Here is a 19,446-nt window from a genome sequence, read left to right as displayed (position 1 = left end):
AAATATTAATCGCAAGAATGCCTTCTATGATGAAATAATTGAAAGAAATGAAGAAGGATGTAGGAGACATTATGAAATAAAATACTCTAAGAAAGAGTCATATCAGTTGTGCAACACCGTTAACCGATAATAAACAATCCATTAAACATGCCCACAGTTGTTATTAAATCCACAAGAGCACAAAAAAGCAAAATAGAAGTGCAATCATCGATAAATCCTGAAAATTTGAATCTTGTAATGAAAAATATTAAAGAAACAAAAAATTAAAAAATCATAATTAAATGTGGTACAGAACCAGACATAAATTTATTTAAAAAGGAAGTGAAGAAAAACTTTAAAATTTTAAAAAAGAGGTACGAAGAAAAACGTCTCCTGAAATAAAAATTGTTTTGTTTACTTAAGAAGATTCATTCGACAATGTAGAAGGTAAAATTCGTAAACAGAATAAATGGACAAACACTCAGGAGTACGTAAAAGTAACGTACATTAAACGTCTTAAAAATAAACAAAGCAAGTTATATATGCTTTTTAATAAGATGTAATAATAATGAGAAAATATACATAGTATGGGAATGTACGTTTATCAGTTTATCAAAATGTAACAATTTTAAGATGTATTAATTGTCGGGGCTTTCATCATAAGAGAGGAAAATGTATAAGAAATGAAAGATATGCCAACTGTGCGGAAGATCATGGTACCAATGCATGTAATGCAAAGTTTGGAATTTTTCATTTTACTCGAATTTTTTCCCCAAAAATTTATTTTTTCGAAATTGATCAAACTATACCAGCGGCTTGCTTCCATCACCTGCATTACGAAAACATCGGGTTATAACGAGATTCGAGTAGAACTAAGGGAATGACAGCACTCTGAAAATTCGGAAAAAGTCATTTTTCGACCTCGTTTTTGTGCCCAAAAATGGGCTCTAAAAATCCGATATCTCAGCTAATATGAGAGCTACGACTTTGCGAATGGTCTCGTTGGATTCTGAAGGACAAAACTAAGACGAAACCGTTGGAATTTTCCTGATAGTGCTTGTAGAAGCCAAGATATCGACCTCCAAAGTTTGGGATTTTTCATTTTTCGGGTATACCCCCCCGTATCGAATTTTTTTCACCAAAAATTGATTTTTTTCGAAATCGAACTAACTATACCAGCGGCTTGCTTTCATCATCTACATTACGAAAACACCGGGTTATAACGGGATTCGAGCAGAACTAAGGGAATGACAGCACTTTGAAAATTCGGAAAAAGCCATTTTTCGACCTCGTTTTTGTGCCCAAAAATGGGCTCTAAAAATCCGATATCTCAGCTAATATGAGAGCTACGACTTTGCGAATGGTCTCGTTGGATTCTGAAGGACAAAACTAAGACGAAACCGTTGGAATTTTCCTGGTAGTGCTTATAGAAGCCAAGATATCGACCTCCAAAGTTTGGGATTTTTCATTTTTCGGGTATACCCCCCCGTATCGAATTTTTCCACCAAAAATTGATTTTTTTCGAAATCGAACTAACTATACCAGCGGCTTGCTTTCATCATCTATATTACGAAAACACCGGGTTATAACGGGATTCGAGCAGAACTAAGGGAATGACAGCACTTTGAAAATTCGGAAAAAGCCATTTTTCGACCTCGTTTTTGTGCCCAAAAATGGGCTCTAAAAATCCGATATCTCAGCTAATATGAGAGCTACGACTTTGCGAATGGTCTCGTTGAATTCTGAAGGACAAAACTAAGACGAAACCATTGGAATTTTCCTGATAGTGCTTGTAGAAGCCAAGATATCGACATCCAAAGTTTGGGATTTTTCATTTTTCGGGTATACCGCCCCGTATCGAATTTTTCCACCAAAATTGATTTTTTTCGAAATCGAACTAACTATACCAGCGGCTTGCTTTCATCATTTATATTACGAAAACACCGGGTTATAACGGGATTCGAGCAGAACTAAGGGAATGACAGCACTTTGAATATTCGGAAAAAGTCATTTTTCGACCTCGTTTTTGTGCCCAAAAATGGGCTCTAAAAATGCGATATCTCGGCTAATATTAGAGTTAACACCTTGCGAATGGTCTCGTTGGATTCTGAAAGACAAAACTACGACGACACCGTTGGAATTTTCCCGATAGTGCTTATAGAAGCCAAGATATCGACCTCCAAAGTTTGGGATTTTTCATTTATCGGGTATACCCCCCCGTATCGAATTTTTCTACCAAAAATTGATTTTTTTCGAAATTGAACTAACTATACCAGTGGCTTGCTTCCATCATCTACATTACAAAAATACCGGGTTATAACGGCATTTGAGTAGAACTAAGGGAATGACAGCACTTTGAAAATTCGGAAAAAGTCATTTTTCGACCTCGTTTTTGTGCCCAAAAATGGGCTCTAAAAATGCGATATCTCGGCTAATATTAGAGTTAACACCTTGCGAATGGTCTCGTTGGATTCTGAAGGACAAAACTACTACGACACCGTTGGAATTTTCCCGATAATGCTTATAGAAGCCAAGATATCGACCTCCAAAGTTTGGGATTTTTCATTTATCGGGTATACCCCCCCGTATCGAATTTTTCTACCAAAAATTGATTTTTTTCGAAATTGAACTAACTATACCAGTGGCTTGCTTCCATCATCTACATTACAAAAACACCGGGTTATAACGGCATTTGAGTAGAACTAAGGGAATGACAGCACTTTGAAAATACGGAAAAAGTTATTTTTCGACCTCGTTTTGAAGTCCATAAATGGGCTCTAAAAATGCGATATCTCGGCTAATATGAGAGCTACGACTTTGCGAATGGTCTCGTTGGATTCGGAAGGACAAAACTAAGACGAAACCGTTGGAATTTTCCCAATAGTGCTTATAGAAGCCAAGATATCGACCTCCAAAATTTGGGATTATTTATTTTTTCGAGTATTTTTCGGTATCGATTTTTTCACCAAAAATTGATTTTTTTCGAAATCGAGCTAACTTTGGATTCAGAAGGATGATCTACTTCATCTTTACCTATTTGAAAATGGCGGCTTATTAAAAATATGATTTTTTATTTTAGCATTCCTTCTTTTTAAAACGATTTTTTCATATTTAAAATTGGGTCTTCGAAAGTCACTGACGAAGCCAACCTGCCTTGACATGATATTGGCTCCCTAAAGTTACTTTTTTTTTTTGGCGATTTATGGTCCTATTTTTTGCAGCAAAGATTCAAAGTCTGTCGGTGACATTCGTGTAAAATTTTTATACTGTCCGCTGATCCGTTGTATGAATACGCGTCTTTATTTACTAAGAAGCATATAAGCCATTTAATCAATAACGCAGCTTCTTATTACAAGCAACCAGCAAAACAGAAAATATGGAAGATGGTCGGATATATTCCAAACTTTGAGTTTCTTAATAAATTTTAAAAAATCATATTAAATCATTTATGAAATATTTTTTTTTTATAAAAATTTAAAAAGATTTTTACAATTGCCATATAGGTAATCTTAGCTGTAATAATAAAAATTCCATCAAAAAATTAATGTGACCAGTCCTTTAGTTTATTGCCTTTTATCACCAACGTAGGCCAACATGATTCAGAGAAAATACATGATGCAGGTATGGCCTTATGCACGAAAATGAACGAGCCCTTTATAAAAACTGGCTGACCGCTCACGTGGTGCCGGTGCCATGCCAGTCACATTTTACTAAATTACGATCGCGAGCGGTACCAAACTTACTGTTCGGATACTTTATTGCTTTATAAATTTTGTTTTAAACGACCGTTTTAAGAATTAAAAAAAACTGGTTTGAACACAAAACTTACCATATAAAACCGATTTAATAGTACCTAAACGTGATATAGCGCGAGATTTAAACGAAACATAAAGTATAGCTGCCAGAACCCTATATAGCGTTAAAAGTAAAGATTAGGCACCTTTGCAAAGAAGACTTCCTGAACCCAGAACCCTTATAATCTCTTGCTAACAAAGATATCCACGTTTATCTGACGTGTCACTGACAAGGATTGATATCTCAACTAATGGTTTTTGGTTGTCTGTCTTTTGATAGGTTTTAGTCCTACACAAACACAGGTTTTCAATACAACTTGGTCCCAGGTATAAAGGCAGTTGCACTAAAGTAAATGAAAGATAAAACTCAACATATTTCTTATCTAGGAAGTATTATAGGTATAGAAAAAATGGCCTACAAACATGTCAAAGATAAGAAACTTGACCATAAAAGAGTACAAAGGTTTGCTTTAAGCCATGAGTACCAAAGTTTAGACTAGTATAATTATTAATTCTTAGTAATAGATTCTTGTAAAATTTTGATACAGAAAACAAGACAGAAACACGTCAGAAAACAAGATCGTAAATTCATGTAAGAATGTTCTGAATATCATTAGCTAAGACGACATATTTGTAATATGCACACATACCTATATATGTCTGGTAATGTACCTATGGAGGCTGTTTAGTCACCGTTATTTTTACATCCAATTTTTGTTCGCTTTGATTATTCCTACTTTTCTCTGTTATTCTTCTTCTTAGTGACTTTATGAAATCAGCTACTTTTTTTTAGCTCTTCTCTTTCCTATTACTCCTTCCATCCTTTTTATTTCTTCTAGTTTAATCGATCTTTCATTCAAGTTAACTGGTTTATATACCTGATCCATTTCAGCAGTCCATTGCCTGGTTTTTACAATATATTTAACGTAATTTAATAAGAGTCAATTAAGCATTATAGTAAAAAAAATAGCACGGAGAGTTTAATGATGAAAGGAATTTTTTTTCGGGATACTTCGTAAGACATAAATCAAAGCAACAAAGATGATACATGAATCACTCGTTTAATTAGATGCAATATCCCACTTGTAAATGAAGACATATATCATGTGTATATGACTATGCAAAGGGCGATTTCTACTTATTATACGGACTAATAAACAACATTCACTGGAGTGAGTTGGAGGACTGTGCAGATGTGAATGTAAATATGTACGCAGCTTTTCTATGAAAAACTATATGTCTGTATTGGTCATTCAATACCCAAAAAACATTCTAAGCTCATAGCAAAAATCAAACGTAAAAATCATCTTCATAGGCAAATAAATCCATGTAATAAAACTGTTTCCAATTCTCCATGTAATAAAACTGTTTCCAATTCTGCAGTTATAGATGAATATAAGACATTGAGAAGAGAGGTAAAATTGGTTAGTAAGGAAGCATTTAGATCTTACTATGAAAATGTCTGCACATTAGACACACACAAATAATTTCTGGTTTTTTATTAAATCTCGTAAGGTAAATAATAACATTCTAATACAAGTATCTTATAAAAACGACAATGTAACCGTACAAGTATTGCAAATACATTTGCGCAATACATCGGCTCTGTTTTATAAAACTCAAATAGTCTTGATTATTCACTTAATAACTGTTATGGGGTTTTTTCTTTTTCTGAGATAACGGTTAAAGATGTTCTTCAAAATATTTAAAAAACAAAAACCGAAAAAGACCACTGTTAAAGACAATATTCCAGCATATACAATTTGTACATTTTTATGGGATGTTTCCAGACAATTTGAAACATGCAGTTATTATTCTTGTGTTTAAATGTGGAAATGTCGCTCAGATAGAAAATTATAGATCAACTTGTATCATACAGTCCATTTCCTAAAATCTTTGAAAATTTGCATTATAATGAGATTTTGCATGCCGTTGGAGATATGTTTTGTCCAGAGCAGCATGGATTTTTACCTGGAACGTCTACTATGTCTAATCTATGTGTTTTTACAAGCAGATGGCGTTAATAACAAAATTTAATTAGATGCTATTTTGATAGACTGCACCAAAGCCTTTGACAAAATGGATCTCACAATACTAATTGAAAAACTTATCAAATTCAATGTTGATCTGATAGACAATGTTCAAAAAATATTGCTAAGATTCCTTTACGTTAAGAAGTTTATCTATATTTAATATCCTATATTACTATGTAGAGTCATTTGGAGGTTCAGAGACTGAGTAATAGAAGAAATTTGCAATCAGTCTTTTTTATATATTATGTTAGAAATCACATTAAGTATAAAAACTGCTTTTTCGTAAGTAATATTATACTTTATGTTCCGCAGATATAAAATTTTTTAATTCCACTACCAATCGAATTAAATTAATTTTTGAAAGGAACTTCTAGTCTCTTAATAATATTTGTTGTTTGATTTCAATATTTTTATTTGCTCAATTGTAGTCTTAACTGTTCATTTTTGGTACTTTCCTCTTTTTGCTTTTTTAATTTTCTTATTTTAGATTGATTATTATCTCTTTTAATAATTATTTATTCGAGTTGTAGGCATAGGTATAGGTGTACCGGTTATTCGATATATTGATAATAAGCACTCTTTTAATGTGAGTTGATTTTGTGTTTTAAAGGAGTATAAATAAATAAATACTTGCCAACACGTGTTTCTGCTTTTTGGCTTCAAAGCAGGGCAACCAGAAATCCAGAAAAGGGATCTTTTTTCTATCTTTTTTTCCTTTGCAAAAAAATAAAACATTTAATTTAAATATTTATTAATTCGAAATCTTTTCTTTATTATTAAGTCCCGATCTCCAAAAAAAGTCAATTTAGAGTGGACCACCTATCCCACTATCAACTCACATCACTTGAATGAAAGTCTGCTCCGATCGACTTTTTTCGTGTATTCAGGCCTGTGCGATCATAGTAGGTACATCAAAAAAACCTCGTTAACTGCTGTCAGAGACCCAAAAGCCAACGATGAGGAACAGAACTCGAAATGAAAAATACCTGAACGAGAAAGGCGTTCCCGACTTTTTAGCTTCATTTTTGGGATCGTTAATGATCGTTACAACTTCTGGTTATAGTAAGTCATTTAGTGGTTTCTTTTTTTTTTTCATAATGTTTTCGGTTTCATTCTCCTTTTGGAAACGTATATGCGAGACCACATGTTTATGTTGCATCGAGAAGTATGAAATTTCGTCTTAAACGTTTTAAGACTGGTTAACTGTTAAAGATCAAAGACAAGCGAACATGTGCGGTCTTTTACAGCGCTATATGTGAGGAGTAAAATTTTATTAGATGCGAAAATGTGACTGACGATCAGGACATTATAGGAAAACAAAACTTAATATGTCTGGTTTATGATTACAAATAAAAAGATTAAATAAATATTTTGATATCATCAAACGGGCATTACTAATATTGTTAAAATGGCACCATCAGACTTTTAGTATATTTAAACTGAAGTTCAAAGAGATCGATTTGTCAAATAGCATAAAGCTTTCTCGGCGGGTAAAAATAATTACAAGCATTAATTTGACACGTCAAGATAATAAACAGACGGATGGGAAATTAATTAACAGTAGCACGTTTAAAAAAGAATTCAAAAGTTGATGGGTCTCGTCAAGTTGTTTTTCGAGAGATCAAAAAAACATGAAAGGTATAACCTGGATTGTTTTTCAAGTGAATTGTTTTTAATTAGTTGAGACTGAGTATGAGATATGACAAGCTTAAGTTAAAGTTTAGAGTTCAAAGAAATAGTACGCCTTTAAACATAGACTTAATTCATTCAAAATACTTTTAATTTAGATCTCTGTAGGAAGTCGGTCGCAGATGCCACTCATCAGTCCGGCAGATTGTTTTACTTAAAAGCGCATTTCATAGTTATTAATTGTGGCCAAATCCAAAACAGACATTTAATTTCCGAGCGATAACTCATTATAATAACTCAGCTGTCAAGTTTTATAACCGAGTCCGGACCGTATGTTTTGCGTCCTTGTCTAGCATTCGGCCGATGAATGAGGATAGCGCTTCTTTTTAATAATATGTCGGACCAGGGAAAGGTCGAGAGTTTTATTTACTTTGGGGATTAGGATACAGGTCCGGATTTGTCAAGTTAAAGATAAGATTTGTAGGGTCTTATTTTTCAGTTTTAAATAGTCATTTATCATTTTCAATAATTATATAAATGATTAATTCTTCTTTTAAATTACTTCTGTCCATTATACTTTACCTTGTTGTATCGCATCGCTCTCCTAGTTTATCCGCGCTTTCAGTAACTGAAGTGTAATTTTGATGATTTTGACTGGTAAAGAAAAAAGAGGTAGACAATACTGACCCACAGTTAATACTCTTAATGTTGCTTCCGTAGAAAATAATTTATTTTGTAATTTTGTATGCCCAAAATTCTGGGGAATTAATTTGTTTATTTTAATTGACAGCGAATTTCAGTGATAAATAATATTAATTTCAAATAATAATTAAGAAAAATGAATTTCCTAGGAAAATTGCTTGACGGTAAAATAAATCTAAAATCTAGAATTTCCATGCCCATGATGGCTGAATTCTAAAAGGATGTAAAAGGTTCCAGATACTTTAATTTACAGTTTAACGCATGTCTGTTACATGGCCACACAGATTTTCAGATCCGGTGAACTTAATTTTGCGGCATGACTTTTAGATGGCGCCGTACGTTCTCATTCCGCAACAAGGTATGCGTACCAAGAATGAATTAATGCACTAATGACGGAACGTGCTATTACTTTATCCAAAACTATCGAAATACAAATATTATAATCGTTCAGTATTGACATTCCTTAAGATTGTTCCTATCCAATACTAGTACTCCATATATTCTTGACGAAAAACCAACTTTACAACAATGAACATGTGTGATAATGAATGGAACACGACGCGACGGTTTGGTAATAAAAATTCAACTCCAAGTCTCCTAATCATCCCAGATGGTTTGTATTTGCAAGCATTGACTGTATATATAGATTTGCTCCCATACATATATTACCAAATAATATGTGACATGTTGATGAGCTGGGCTCCCTATGTAAATTATAGGGATATTGTAGGTACGCTTGCGTAAAACATATCCACAAAAAAAAAGAGAAAAACTATGAGGAAGACTCTCCCAGAAGCATCTAAACTAAATCAATATAGTTTAAAGTTTAATTCAAAATGTCTGTTCAATCTACAAACACTATGGTATCATCTTTTCAATTTACAAATAAATTCTTATCTTTAATCACCTACATTACTTAAAATATAAAATAAAAGCGTAATATTTTATCCAGTACCACTCTGTACTCTCTGCATCTAAAACAGCCAAGATTTTAAAAGGCTCTAAACGAGAAATTGATTGCCTTCTGGCCCGGCAGACCGGTCACCTTCTTAGCGGAGCCGATTTACCAAGAACCATCAGGAACTATCGGTAGGTACCTTATAAAAGCTAAAACAAATAATAGGCGGTACCATAACCGAAGATTTATTAGGTTCTAGAACCAGCTAATGGATCTGCTAAATCGTGCCTAGTACTATATCTAACGGTCGGAATAAGAGAGTTCTGATTTTTACGTATTAAGTAGTTTTACATAAGAGTTTAGTTTGAATACGATCTTATTGATTTAACTGTTTTGTTGTAAAAAATGTGACACCTTAACTAAATGCCTTAGATTGCTGATTAGAACAGAAAATCTTACCAAAAAAGGTGAATACGGCGCCATAGTATATTTGAACTGACCATTTCGTCGGTGTTCCTTTTTACTTTTAAAATATCCCAGAATCAGAAATAAGCAAATAAGTTGCAAAGATAAGGGCATTTTCGAAAATGTGAACAGTGACAAAACGACTAGGTTCTTAAATATCCAAGGTGATTTATCTTACTGTATAATAAGTTAATTTTGCACCAACTTAATCATAAGACTTTCTTTTCAACAAAACTAACATCATCAAGAGAATGATTAATTAGGACCCGAGCGCGACCTTCCAGCGTCCCGCCTGATTGCCCCTATGATTTACCAGGCATTTACCAGTTTACCTCCCATCGCGGGGCGGCGAGATCAAAGGCTTCCATATATCGCATTATTTTTCGATAATTCGACGAGTAAGCCATTCAAATGTCCCTAACCGTCTTTTGTTTTCGCTGGTAACAAACGAGCCTCGATCGAGAGAACGGCTGAAAACCAGCGTCTTGGCAGACCCTCCTTTACTTCTTTTTTTCCACGCCATGTTTTTGTTTCTTTTTTTTTTTGTTCTTTTAATTCGGTTTTTTAAAGCGGCCGCGGTACCCAGGTGAACGTGCGAAGGTGTTAACTGGGATTCGATTAAGGATTTTTTTAATTGGCCCGAGCACAAAGTGCCTGGGTTATAGGTGCTTTGGAAAGATGCGATTTCCTAAATGGTGATTGCTCTTGTAAAATCTGAACCGGATACTAATAAGATTATATTGCATTGTCTTGTATCCAAATCGCTTACCGGACCTCTAATGCGCTCAGCAGAATTGAAGAATAAAGAGTTAATGTAAGTCTACTTCCAAAATAAATGTTCCACTTAGAAATTTAACTCTAATCTCTGATGAATTATTAGATTAACTTACCAAGCGTTGGCGGCCATTCCAAAATAATACAGCAACAAAAACACAGAAGCACAAATTGCATTTGGCAATCCGTCAACCGATTTCAAGTCGCTGGGGTCTGGCATCCAGCAGGACGTTCCTGTAGGTCCGGCAAATGAACGTAAGGCCCATCCAACTCCGACTAAAAAGGAGCATAGAGATAGACCTAGAAGGGGTGGAGCCCTGACTCTACCACCACCTAGAGCTGAGGTCACAACTGACCCTAGACTTGCAGCCATACAAGCAAACGCCCAAGCCGTGATCCATACCTAGAAATAAAAAAAATTATGAATGAAAGTCGAATATTCAATCATATCGAGAAAGCGGAAAATATCGTTTATAAATATGTTGAGATTTAATTTAGATAACTAAATAAGGCATAAAAGTGATTTATAGTTAGATGTTTAAGTATCTCAGTTGCTATTAAACAATCCCTGTTAGCATCATCAAAGCATTACCTGAACATGAAGATCTATATGAATGCAGAGTTGTTATCTGCTATATTTTAGTTTTATTAGAAATGATGTCCAATGTCACTATTGGATCCCATAAGTGTTTATAATGTTGCTGTAATTCTCGTGGATATTTTACTTCATATGGCTGGAACTTTTCACATTGCTGGAAAATCAATCTTTTAACCATTCTAGGTTATCTTCAAGGCAAGAAACTCATTATAATCAAAATAGGTATTTTAAATCTAATGTAGGATCCTAGGTAGAAAACACCTTGGTAAATCCCTGTTGGTTCATTATTAGGGGGAGAAGAGGTTTTATATCTCTTTAAAAGTAATCGCAGCTTAACAACCAAATAGAACAGAAATTGACAAATATGAGAGATGGACTATGAAAATACCTAAAATAAATTTAAAATAACAAAAGAGACCTTGAAAAGGGAAAGAATTTCTTGGTTCTTTATTAGCCTATTCTCATAAAGCAAATTTATGACCATATGAACTTCTTATTCCTTAGTTCTAATTATAAATACATATGTATGTCTTTCAAAAACTAGTAATATTTCCCATTCCAATACCAGACAAACTAGTACTTAGTAACTTCTTCATACTTTTCCCATTTACATTCAACCAGTGCTTTCTTGTTACTTTTATAACCAAGAACCAATAAATCAAGCCGTAATGCTATAGATTTATAACCCACCTTAACTCATTCCGTATTTAGACCGCAAAAATCCGACATAGCATTAACCAATAATTAATCAACTCATCGGATAAAAACTAAAATATGTTACTCTTCCCTAAATGGTTCCCATGGCCATAGTTATATGGTACTTAGTTCTAGAAACGCGGACTGTTAAACTGCGTAAAAACTGGTCTGAAACGCTTTAAATATGTCTAGTACTCGTCTTTTATGAACAATGACAAGCTTAAGATTCTTACTGCTTCGAAGTACTGTCGTGGTAGGTCTACTGCTCTGAGGAAACAGATATGTTATGGTTTTTATTAAAGCAGTAAGAAATTTAAAGCAATTGAACTTGAAAACTGTGGTATTTGCCTTTCTTTTACGAAATTGGGCTTTTTACAAATTCATAATTTAATTGGGTCTATGTCATTAATCACTGATTTTTTATTTATGTGAACAAGAGCAAATGAGTGGAATGTCGTAATGTAAAACATAATTTTAATGCTTGTTTCTAATTGTTACCTATTCAACAAGTCTGAGTCTGGCGTTTTGAGGTTTTCTTTAATTCCGTCTATGTTCCCTCTTTATCTTCTTGTTTTTAGGGAAGCAGTAATGATTGAAAAATTTTAACAATCATATTTTTTCACTTTTTCTTTCAGATTTTCTACGGTTTTATAGTTAACAGCGCACGTTATATATTATTTCCCTCCTATAATCTCGACTATCTGTTTCTCATTTAAAACTTGGATGTTAACCAGCTTTGGCTCGTTATACAGCTGTTTTTGTTTTATCAAAGGATGTTAGTTTGTTAGTTTAAATCTGTCATTCGGAAATAATAAAACAAAAGTGTAATCGATACCGCTTGACGGAGCGCCGTTTTGCTCTGCTTAAACGAAGGGAGATCAAAGAAGGATGCTTTTAGACAACACAAGAGAGAGATTCCTTACTCCTCTGGATGTCTATGTTTATTTGGAAAGAAAATATTTCGGGAGGCAGCTTTTAGATTTAAATGCGTTGTGAATTATTGAATAAAAGGGTTCTAAATAAAATTATTTTGAATGACTTACTTCAGCCGTCCTCTTTTCTCCCTCATCGAACATTCGGTTATTATCGCAGTTGGTAGGGGCACAACCAGGAACTCCGTTTCTAATGCTGTGAGGTGAACACTCATATTTTCTTACTGCTGGGTCTACTGGGGCGCTGATATCGACTTTTTCTTTGGGACCTTCCATGCACATGTGATCCTGGTTGTTTTCAACAGGAAAACGAGAGCAGTTTAGAGCTTCAGGCCATGGAAAACCGAAACCCTGAAATAAAAATTAATGAATTAGTACCTAGTTTATATAGGGAGATTAGGCTAACTTTATATATTTTTTAATACTTCAATATGTATGCACTTGATAAAAGTATCAATACACAAAATACGTAATATTATTAGTACTTTTATAAATAAAATCTTAATATCTGGAAAACAAAGCTAGAAACAAAAAAAATATAAAAATAAATAATAATATTAGTTATATTGGTGTATGTATATATAGTTTTTTGTCATCGGAATTGAAGAATCTAATGGAAAAATATAATTCCTTTTCAAAATGTACAGTATCCAAGATTTCAGCAAAAATATTCCTCGGATATCACACTGATGTTCTATAGAGTATAATTATCAGTATATTTCTATAGTATTCTGAGACCTTTCAGCCATACATTCCTGACATATCTTAATAAAAACTAAGACAAATACAATTTATGTTTCATTTGATAATTAGGTAGATTAAAAATTGTCGGGACGTTTATATTTTCTCATACGTACCTGTGTATTTTTAGGATAAAATTATGTTCCTTTATTTTTAACTTCATGTTTGAGAAATAATGAAAATTATTTTAAGAATTATTTATTGAATCTGATTTCTCAAAGTTTTTAATTTATTTTAGTATATTTAGAGGTCAAATAATAATTTTGAGATATTTAGGTAGGAGGATATCCCAGGACTTTCTGTATATTTCTAAATATCTTAAGTAATATAGTATAAACATTTTGTGTGCCTTAATAGAATGCCTGATATGAAGCTATCTTAGATAAGTCTGGTTGGATACTTGATTTTCATGATAGATACAACAATTAATAAATACATCAGGTAAAGAATACTGTATTTTAATGTATGTATGAACAATCAGTCTAACTATATTTATACAAGCACCCCAGCTAAGTGTATTGTTAAAATAAATGAAAACCATGAAACTTGTGCTTTTAGCGTGTTAGCTAATTTATTAGAGGCAAAAAAACTTTTAAATTAACCTTTACATAAAAATAGGGCCAGAAATAAATATATTTGTTTGGAATGTGATAGAGTTTTATAACCTTGGCTATGTTTTCTAAGGATTTTAGACTTTATTGTCAATAATTAACATAAATGTTGTTTACCAACTTGTGATAATAATACCTAGTTCTTTAAATATACATACAGTAAAACATTTTCATTTTATTCAGTTAAGAAATATTAAGACAATAAGGGGAATCAAAATGTTTTTCAGTATACCTTTTTTTTTAAAACCCGACAAAGGCAGACAGTAAGCAATAATTTAAAAATATATCTCTAAGATAGATTACTACTATTTAAACAGGATAAGGAAGGATACTTTTGAAAGCCTTTGCATGATTGCTATTGATGTATTGCTAAAAATACCCTTAACATAAAAAATTGTAATAATTCATTTTAATTATTTTAAAGTGGAAATTTAGTATTTTTTATATAAAGCGTCCAACAGGAACAGTTTAAATAAGTTTGTCAGTTAAACAGGTAGTACACAAGTTGTTCAATTCAAAAACTTTAAAATATTAAAAAACCTTTTTTAAAAATGTATATATTTTTGATATTGTATTGATTTATATTCTCAAGATTCTTCCAAACAATTAGAAAAATATCTGTATTTGTTGATGAAATATTAAAAATCTTTTGTTAACAGGACAAAATAGCAGAAACATCATCTGGACCATCGCCATCATAAAAATACTTCAAAGTTTTAGTAATTTTAAATTATCTATTCCTACAAGGTAGGTAGTATTTAAAACAGGTTCAGCCGAACTTGACTTTTGAACTCTTCCATATTTGAACTTGAAGAAGTAATCCATATTTCACATAAGTTCTTTGAATCTGACATTAAATGATGTTCTTTTTTGCCCTATATGTATGTTTTATCACAATCATTACAATTCATCTCATAGATCCTGGACTTTTCTTTGGTCTTCATTTTATTTTTCATCCTACTGTCATAACTATTTCCTCTAGATGGCAATTGATTTAATTGCTTCTTTTTCTTTATTATTAAATTGGTTACTACTTATAAAAAATGCGAATAAATGATGTACTAAAGAAATGCATGCTAGCCATTGTATGCAGAAAACAGTAATTAGAGTCATTATAATAGTAATGTATCTAAAAGTATGAGACAAGAGTATAATATAAGAATGAAAGTTGGTTATATGGTTAAATTTTATGGATGAAAAACAGTTATTGAGCTGTTCTACAGAATAATTAACATTGCACTTGCTTTCTTCAAACACAGCACATAATCTCACCAACATTTCCTAATACAACTTGTCGAAAGTATTTTCTGCATTTAACTCCATGGCGGTACCCTTAAGTTATGCATATAAAAAGTTGCATTGAAAAATTTGTGTTCCACGCAAAGTTTTGTTTATTTTTTAGTTTCAGTTAAATTTAATTACTTCTCATTACATAATTTCAAAAACCTTTTTTACTATTTATTATATTATATTACATACTATGACATAGATGAAGAAAAGAAGGAAAGAACAAAAGCAAACAAGATGCAAGTAATCGAAAAACAAACATACCTAGAAGAAAGAAAAACAAAGTGACTACAAGAAGCCTTAGTAATACTTTGTTCAATGGAGGATTGTTAATGATTTTAGGGGCTCCAGTTCTGAGCAACCCATGCTTTCTTTATGTGTTGTTTTGTTTGAATATTAGTAGGTTTAGTACATGCATTTTGGTACTTGGGTCCTTAGTTTTAAATATTATTCAAAAACATAATTTCAATTGTCCTTTAATAAAATATTCCTTTTCTTGGGTCACAATGTTAAAGACCAGAAACTGCACTGCAGAAATCTGAATTTGTAGGCCTTTTAATTGCATATATAGTTTTTTTATTTTATTTATAATTATTGCATGTATTGCATATTTACAAATAAAAAAACATTTATTATTAAAATTATATTTATTTCAATGATGAGATTTTCTTTTTGTGGTGGTTGGTATTGTATGCATAATATAATAATTTTACATTAAATTACATACCTACTTAGATGCTTTCTTATGATATTTGTATTTAAATTTTTTTTAGCTTTGTCAAAAACATTTGATGTTATTATAATGAATCATATTTGATTTGATTTACTGTATAGTACCTACTAATAGGGATTTCTTGAATTATTAAAATAAATTAAAAAATATCTGGATGTTATCCTAGCTTTGAAAACTCAATTTTTAATTTGTCCTATCCTAACATTTTGCAGAAGCTATACTTCTAAGACTGCATATAGTAGGTCTTTCAAATACCTTGCATATTTAATATTTGCCCATTATTTGTACAATACCTTCCTAGTACCTATTCCAAACTACTTAAAGGTAAATTAATCTACCACAGTAGCCTAAGCATCGAAAACTCACCTGTAGTACAGGATAACACCTTCTTCGAACATTTTCACACAACCCCCTGCAAGGTCCAATCGGATTCGCGACTTTCTCGGTACACATGGGCACGTACACAGAACACAAAAACAATTTCAAATGTTGACTACACCCGTATTGTATCAGAGGTGAGTACGATTTCAAATTATAGTCCGCCTCTTGTTGTACATCATTACCCCCCAAGTTCGGCATTCTGGTCATGTTATACCCCAAACCCCGGCACAGTTCTACGCGTATCGGTTCGCATGTCCTCAAAAATGGTTCGGCCGCCGAGTTTCCATTTAGAAAAACGACGGAAACTAAGAGAAACCCGTAAAATTGAAACGAAAACATCGTCACCACGACCGCCGCGAAAGACCGCTTTTCTCGGAGTACGACCGCACGGTCCAAAAAGTTCATCGGCGCTTTCGAAGTGCCCGAGTGCGCTTTTGCCGTCTCCTTTTGTTTTCTTGCGGTTTCTTCGGTTCGGAGATGATCGGAATGCAGCTGCTACGTTGCCCACGACTCAAAATTTCTGAAAATTGAAGGAAAATCATGAATCACACGCCAGTGCTACAAGCTTCAATACACAGTTTTTTGTAGCACTCATGACAAACTGTGCAAAGGCGTTTGACAAAGTAAGTCACAAGGTCTAACTTAAAAGCTTGGGCTGTTTGGATTTGCTTGGATTCTCTGAGCATATGTACTGAGTTTTTTATTACTTCATATCTTTATTAGGTACGTTATATAGATAAAAGTTTACTAGTTCTCCACCAAGAAATAGTATCTCACAAAAAGCTGCTAAGTATACAGAATCTTAAAAGACTTAGCAAATCAAGCCTGGACATTAATATAGACATAGACAATCCAGATCAGTGGATCCATAGGTAGTAAGGTAGTTTTTGGCAGGGAATATTTTTTCCAACATTTTTATAAATATGAAAATATATAATATTCCTACCATTCTTGTCATTAAAAACTACTATTTTTTGGATATAGCCCTTAAATTAAATTTTAAATTATTAAATAATGCCAAGTAGCTGATCAAGTCGTTCCTCTAATCCTTTTTGAAATTATCAGGAGGAAAGAAAAATACAAAAAGGTTCAATGGTTTTATACCCAATTCTCGCTCTTTGTGAAGTGCCTGGAAGAAATAAATGATTAAATTCTTGACTAATTCCAGGCAGTTGACTGGTCAGATGTCCAGGTAAATTATTAAGCCGAGATATAAGGCATTATTATATTAAGGCATCAGTGAGAGTGACCAGTTCCAAGTCTAAAATGGGTCGAAGCAAACTTCCAGGAGCTTTATCTAAAAAACTGGCATCCTTCCAAAAAAAAAACCATTCGTACCATTTTTGTTCGTCTCATTAAAACTAATATTTTCGGATATAACCTTTAAATTAGATCTTAAATTATTAACTAATGCCAGGCAATTGACTGAATCCTGTCTGAAATTATCAGGAAAGAAAAAGACAAAAGGATTCTATGCTTTTAGACATAGTTCTCTCTCTATCTCACTCTCTTTCTTTCTCAAGTGCCTGGAAGAAAAAAATAATTGATTATTGACCAATTCCAGGCAGTTGACTGAGTCATTCCTCTAAAATTTGCCGGAGTTCTACGCGTCTCATTAACAACTACAAATTTAAATATGTTATTTTTTGGTTTTTAAATATTTCACTAAATTGTAGGTGAATTATAGACTACTAGATTTTTTCACATTTGAATCGATATAAATAATGTACGAGTCGCATGGCTTTTGGAAAAGAAAATCTCCCACCTTTCGATCCGCCCCTGATAAAGCAATGAACATTTGTATTCACTGTATTTGTAAGCACCTCTATATAGAAAAAAAAATAAAAAATTGTAATGCAAATGATATAATAGCTTTAATGAAAACTAATAACCTCGAAATATCGAACTAGCAAAGGAATATAAAAGTTATAGTATAACTTTATTACTTCATATCGTTATTAGGTACCTTATATGCATAGATGTTCACTAGTTCTCCAACAAGAAATAGTATCTTACAAAAAGATGTTAAGTAAGTATACAGAATCTTAAAAGACTTAGCAGAACAAGCCTCGACATTAATACAGACATAGACAATCCTGCGATCAGTGGCGGATCCATCATTTTTGCGAGGGGATATGTTTTCCGACATTTTTATAAATATGAAAATATATAATATTCCTACCATTTTTGTGCGCCTCATTAAACACTACTATTTTTGGATATAACCCTTATTTTAAATTATTAACTAATGCCAGGTTAATTAAGTCGTTCCTCTAACCCTTTCTGAAATTATCAAGTGGAAAGAAAAATACAAAAGGGTTCCATGCCTTTATGCCCAACTCTCTCTCTATCTCCCGCTCTTTGTCAAGTGCCTGGAAGAAATAAATAATTAATTATTGACTAATTCCAGGCAGTTGACTGGTCAGATGTCCAGGTAAATTATCAAACCGAGATATTAAGGAATTAGTGAGAGTGACCAGTTCTAAGTCTAAAATGCGTCGAAGTAAACGTCCGGGAGCTGTATTTCGAAAAATATCATTCTCACCAGAAAAACCATTCTTACCATTTTTGTTCGTCTCATTAAAAACTACGAATGGGTTTAACCCTTAACACCATTAGATCACTATTAACTGAGATATCAAGGCATAAATGCGAGTGAGCAGTTCCAAGTTAAAATAGGTCGAAGCAAACTTCCAGGAGCTTTATCTAGAAAACTGTCATCCTTACAAAAAAAACATTCCTACCATTTTTGTTCGTTTCGGATATAACTCCTAAATTAGATCTTAAATTATTAACTTATGCCAGGCAGTTGATTGAGTCGTTCCTCTAATCCTGTTTGAAATTATCAGGAGGAAAGAAAAAAACAAAAGAGTTCTATGTTTTTAGACATAGTTCTCCCACTTTCTCAAATGCCTGGGAAAAAAATTATTGACCAATTCCAGGCAGTTGACAGAGACATTCCTTTTAAATTTCCAAGAGAAAGAAGAGGTCTACACGCCTCATTAAAAACTACAATTTTGGCTATAACAATATTTTTTGGTTTTAAAATATTCTGGCAACATATGCAAGTCCGTATCTTTGAATTTCCCAATATGACTTTTTGTTAGGATATGACTTTTTGTTAGTAGATTTGCATCACAACCTGGATTTCTCCCGAAAGATCAATATTTAGTAAGTAATTGATGTAAATAAG

The 19,446-nt window shown here is 32.8% G+C and overlaps 1 protein-coding gene across 2 annotated transcripts in view; it reads right to left on the bottom strand.

Annotated features, from left to right (window-relative positions):
* Nucleotides 1–19,446, bottom strand: part of LOC126737028 (frizzled-2-like) — a 64,434-nt gene that overhangs the window by 30,242 nt on the left and 14,746 nt on the right. For both annotated transcript variants that reach the window (XM_050441712.1, XM_050441711.1), the window contains exons 2-4: nucleotides 16,239–16,773; nucleotides 12,612–12,851; nucleotides 10,391–10,677 (exon numbers count right to left, since the gene is read on the bottom strand). In XM_050441712.1, the coding sequence (XP_050297669.1) occupies nucleotides 10,391–10,677; nucleotides 12,612–12,851; nucleotides 16,239–16,658 (947 nt within the window). In that variant the 5' untranslated portion in view covers nucleotides 16,659–16,773. The remainder of the gene's footprint in view (nucleotides 1–10,390; nucleotides 10,678–12,611; nucleotides 12,852–16,238; nucleotides 16,774–19,446) is intronic.

This window comes from Anthonomus grandis, chromosome 6 (assembly GCF_022605725.1).
Source record: "Anthonomus grandis grandis chromosome 6, icAntGran1.3, whole genome shotgun sequence".
Lineage (NCBI taxonomy): Eukaryota > Metazoa > Arthropoda > Insecta > Coleoptera > Curculionidae > Anthonomus > Anthonomus grandis.
This window is presented reverse-complemented; position numbering and strand designations above follow the sequence as displayed.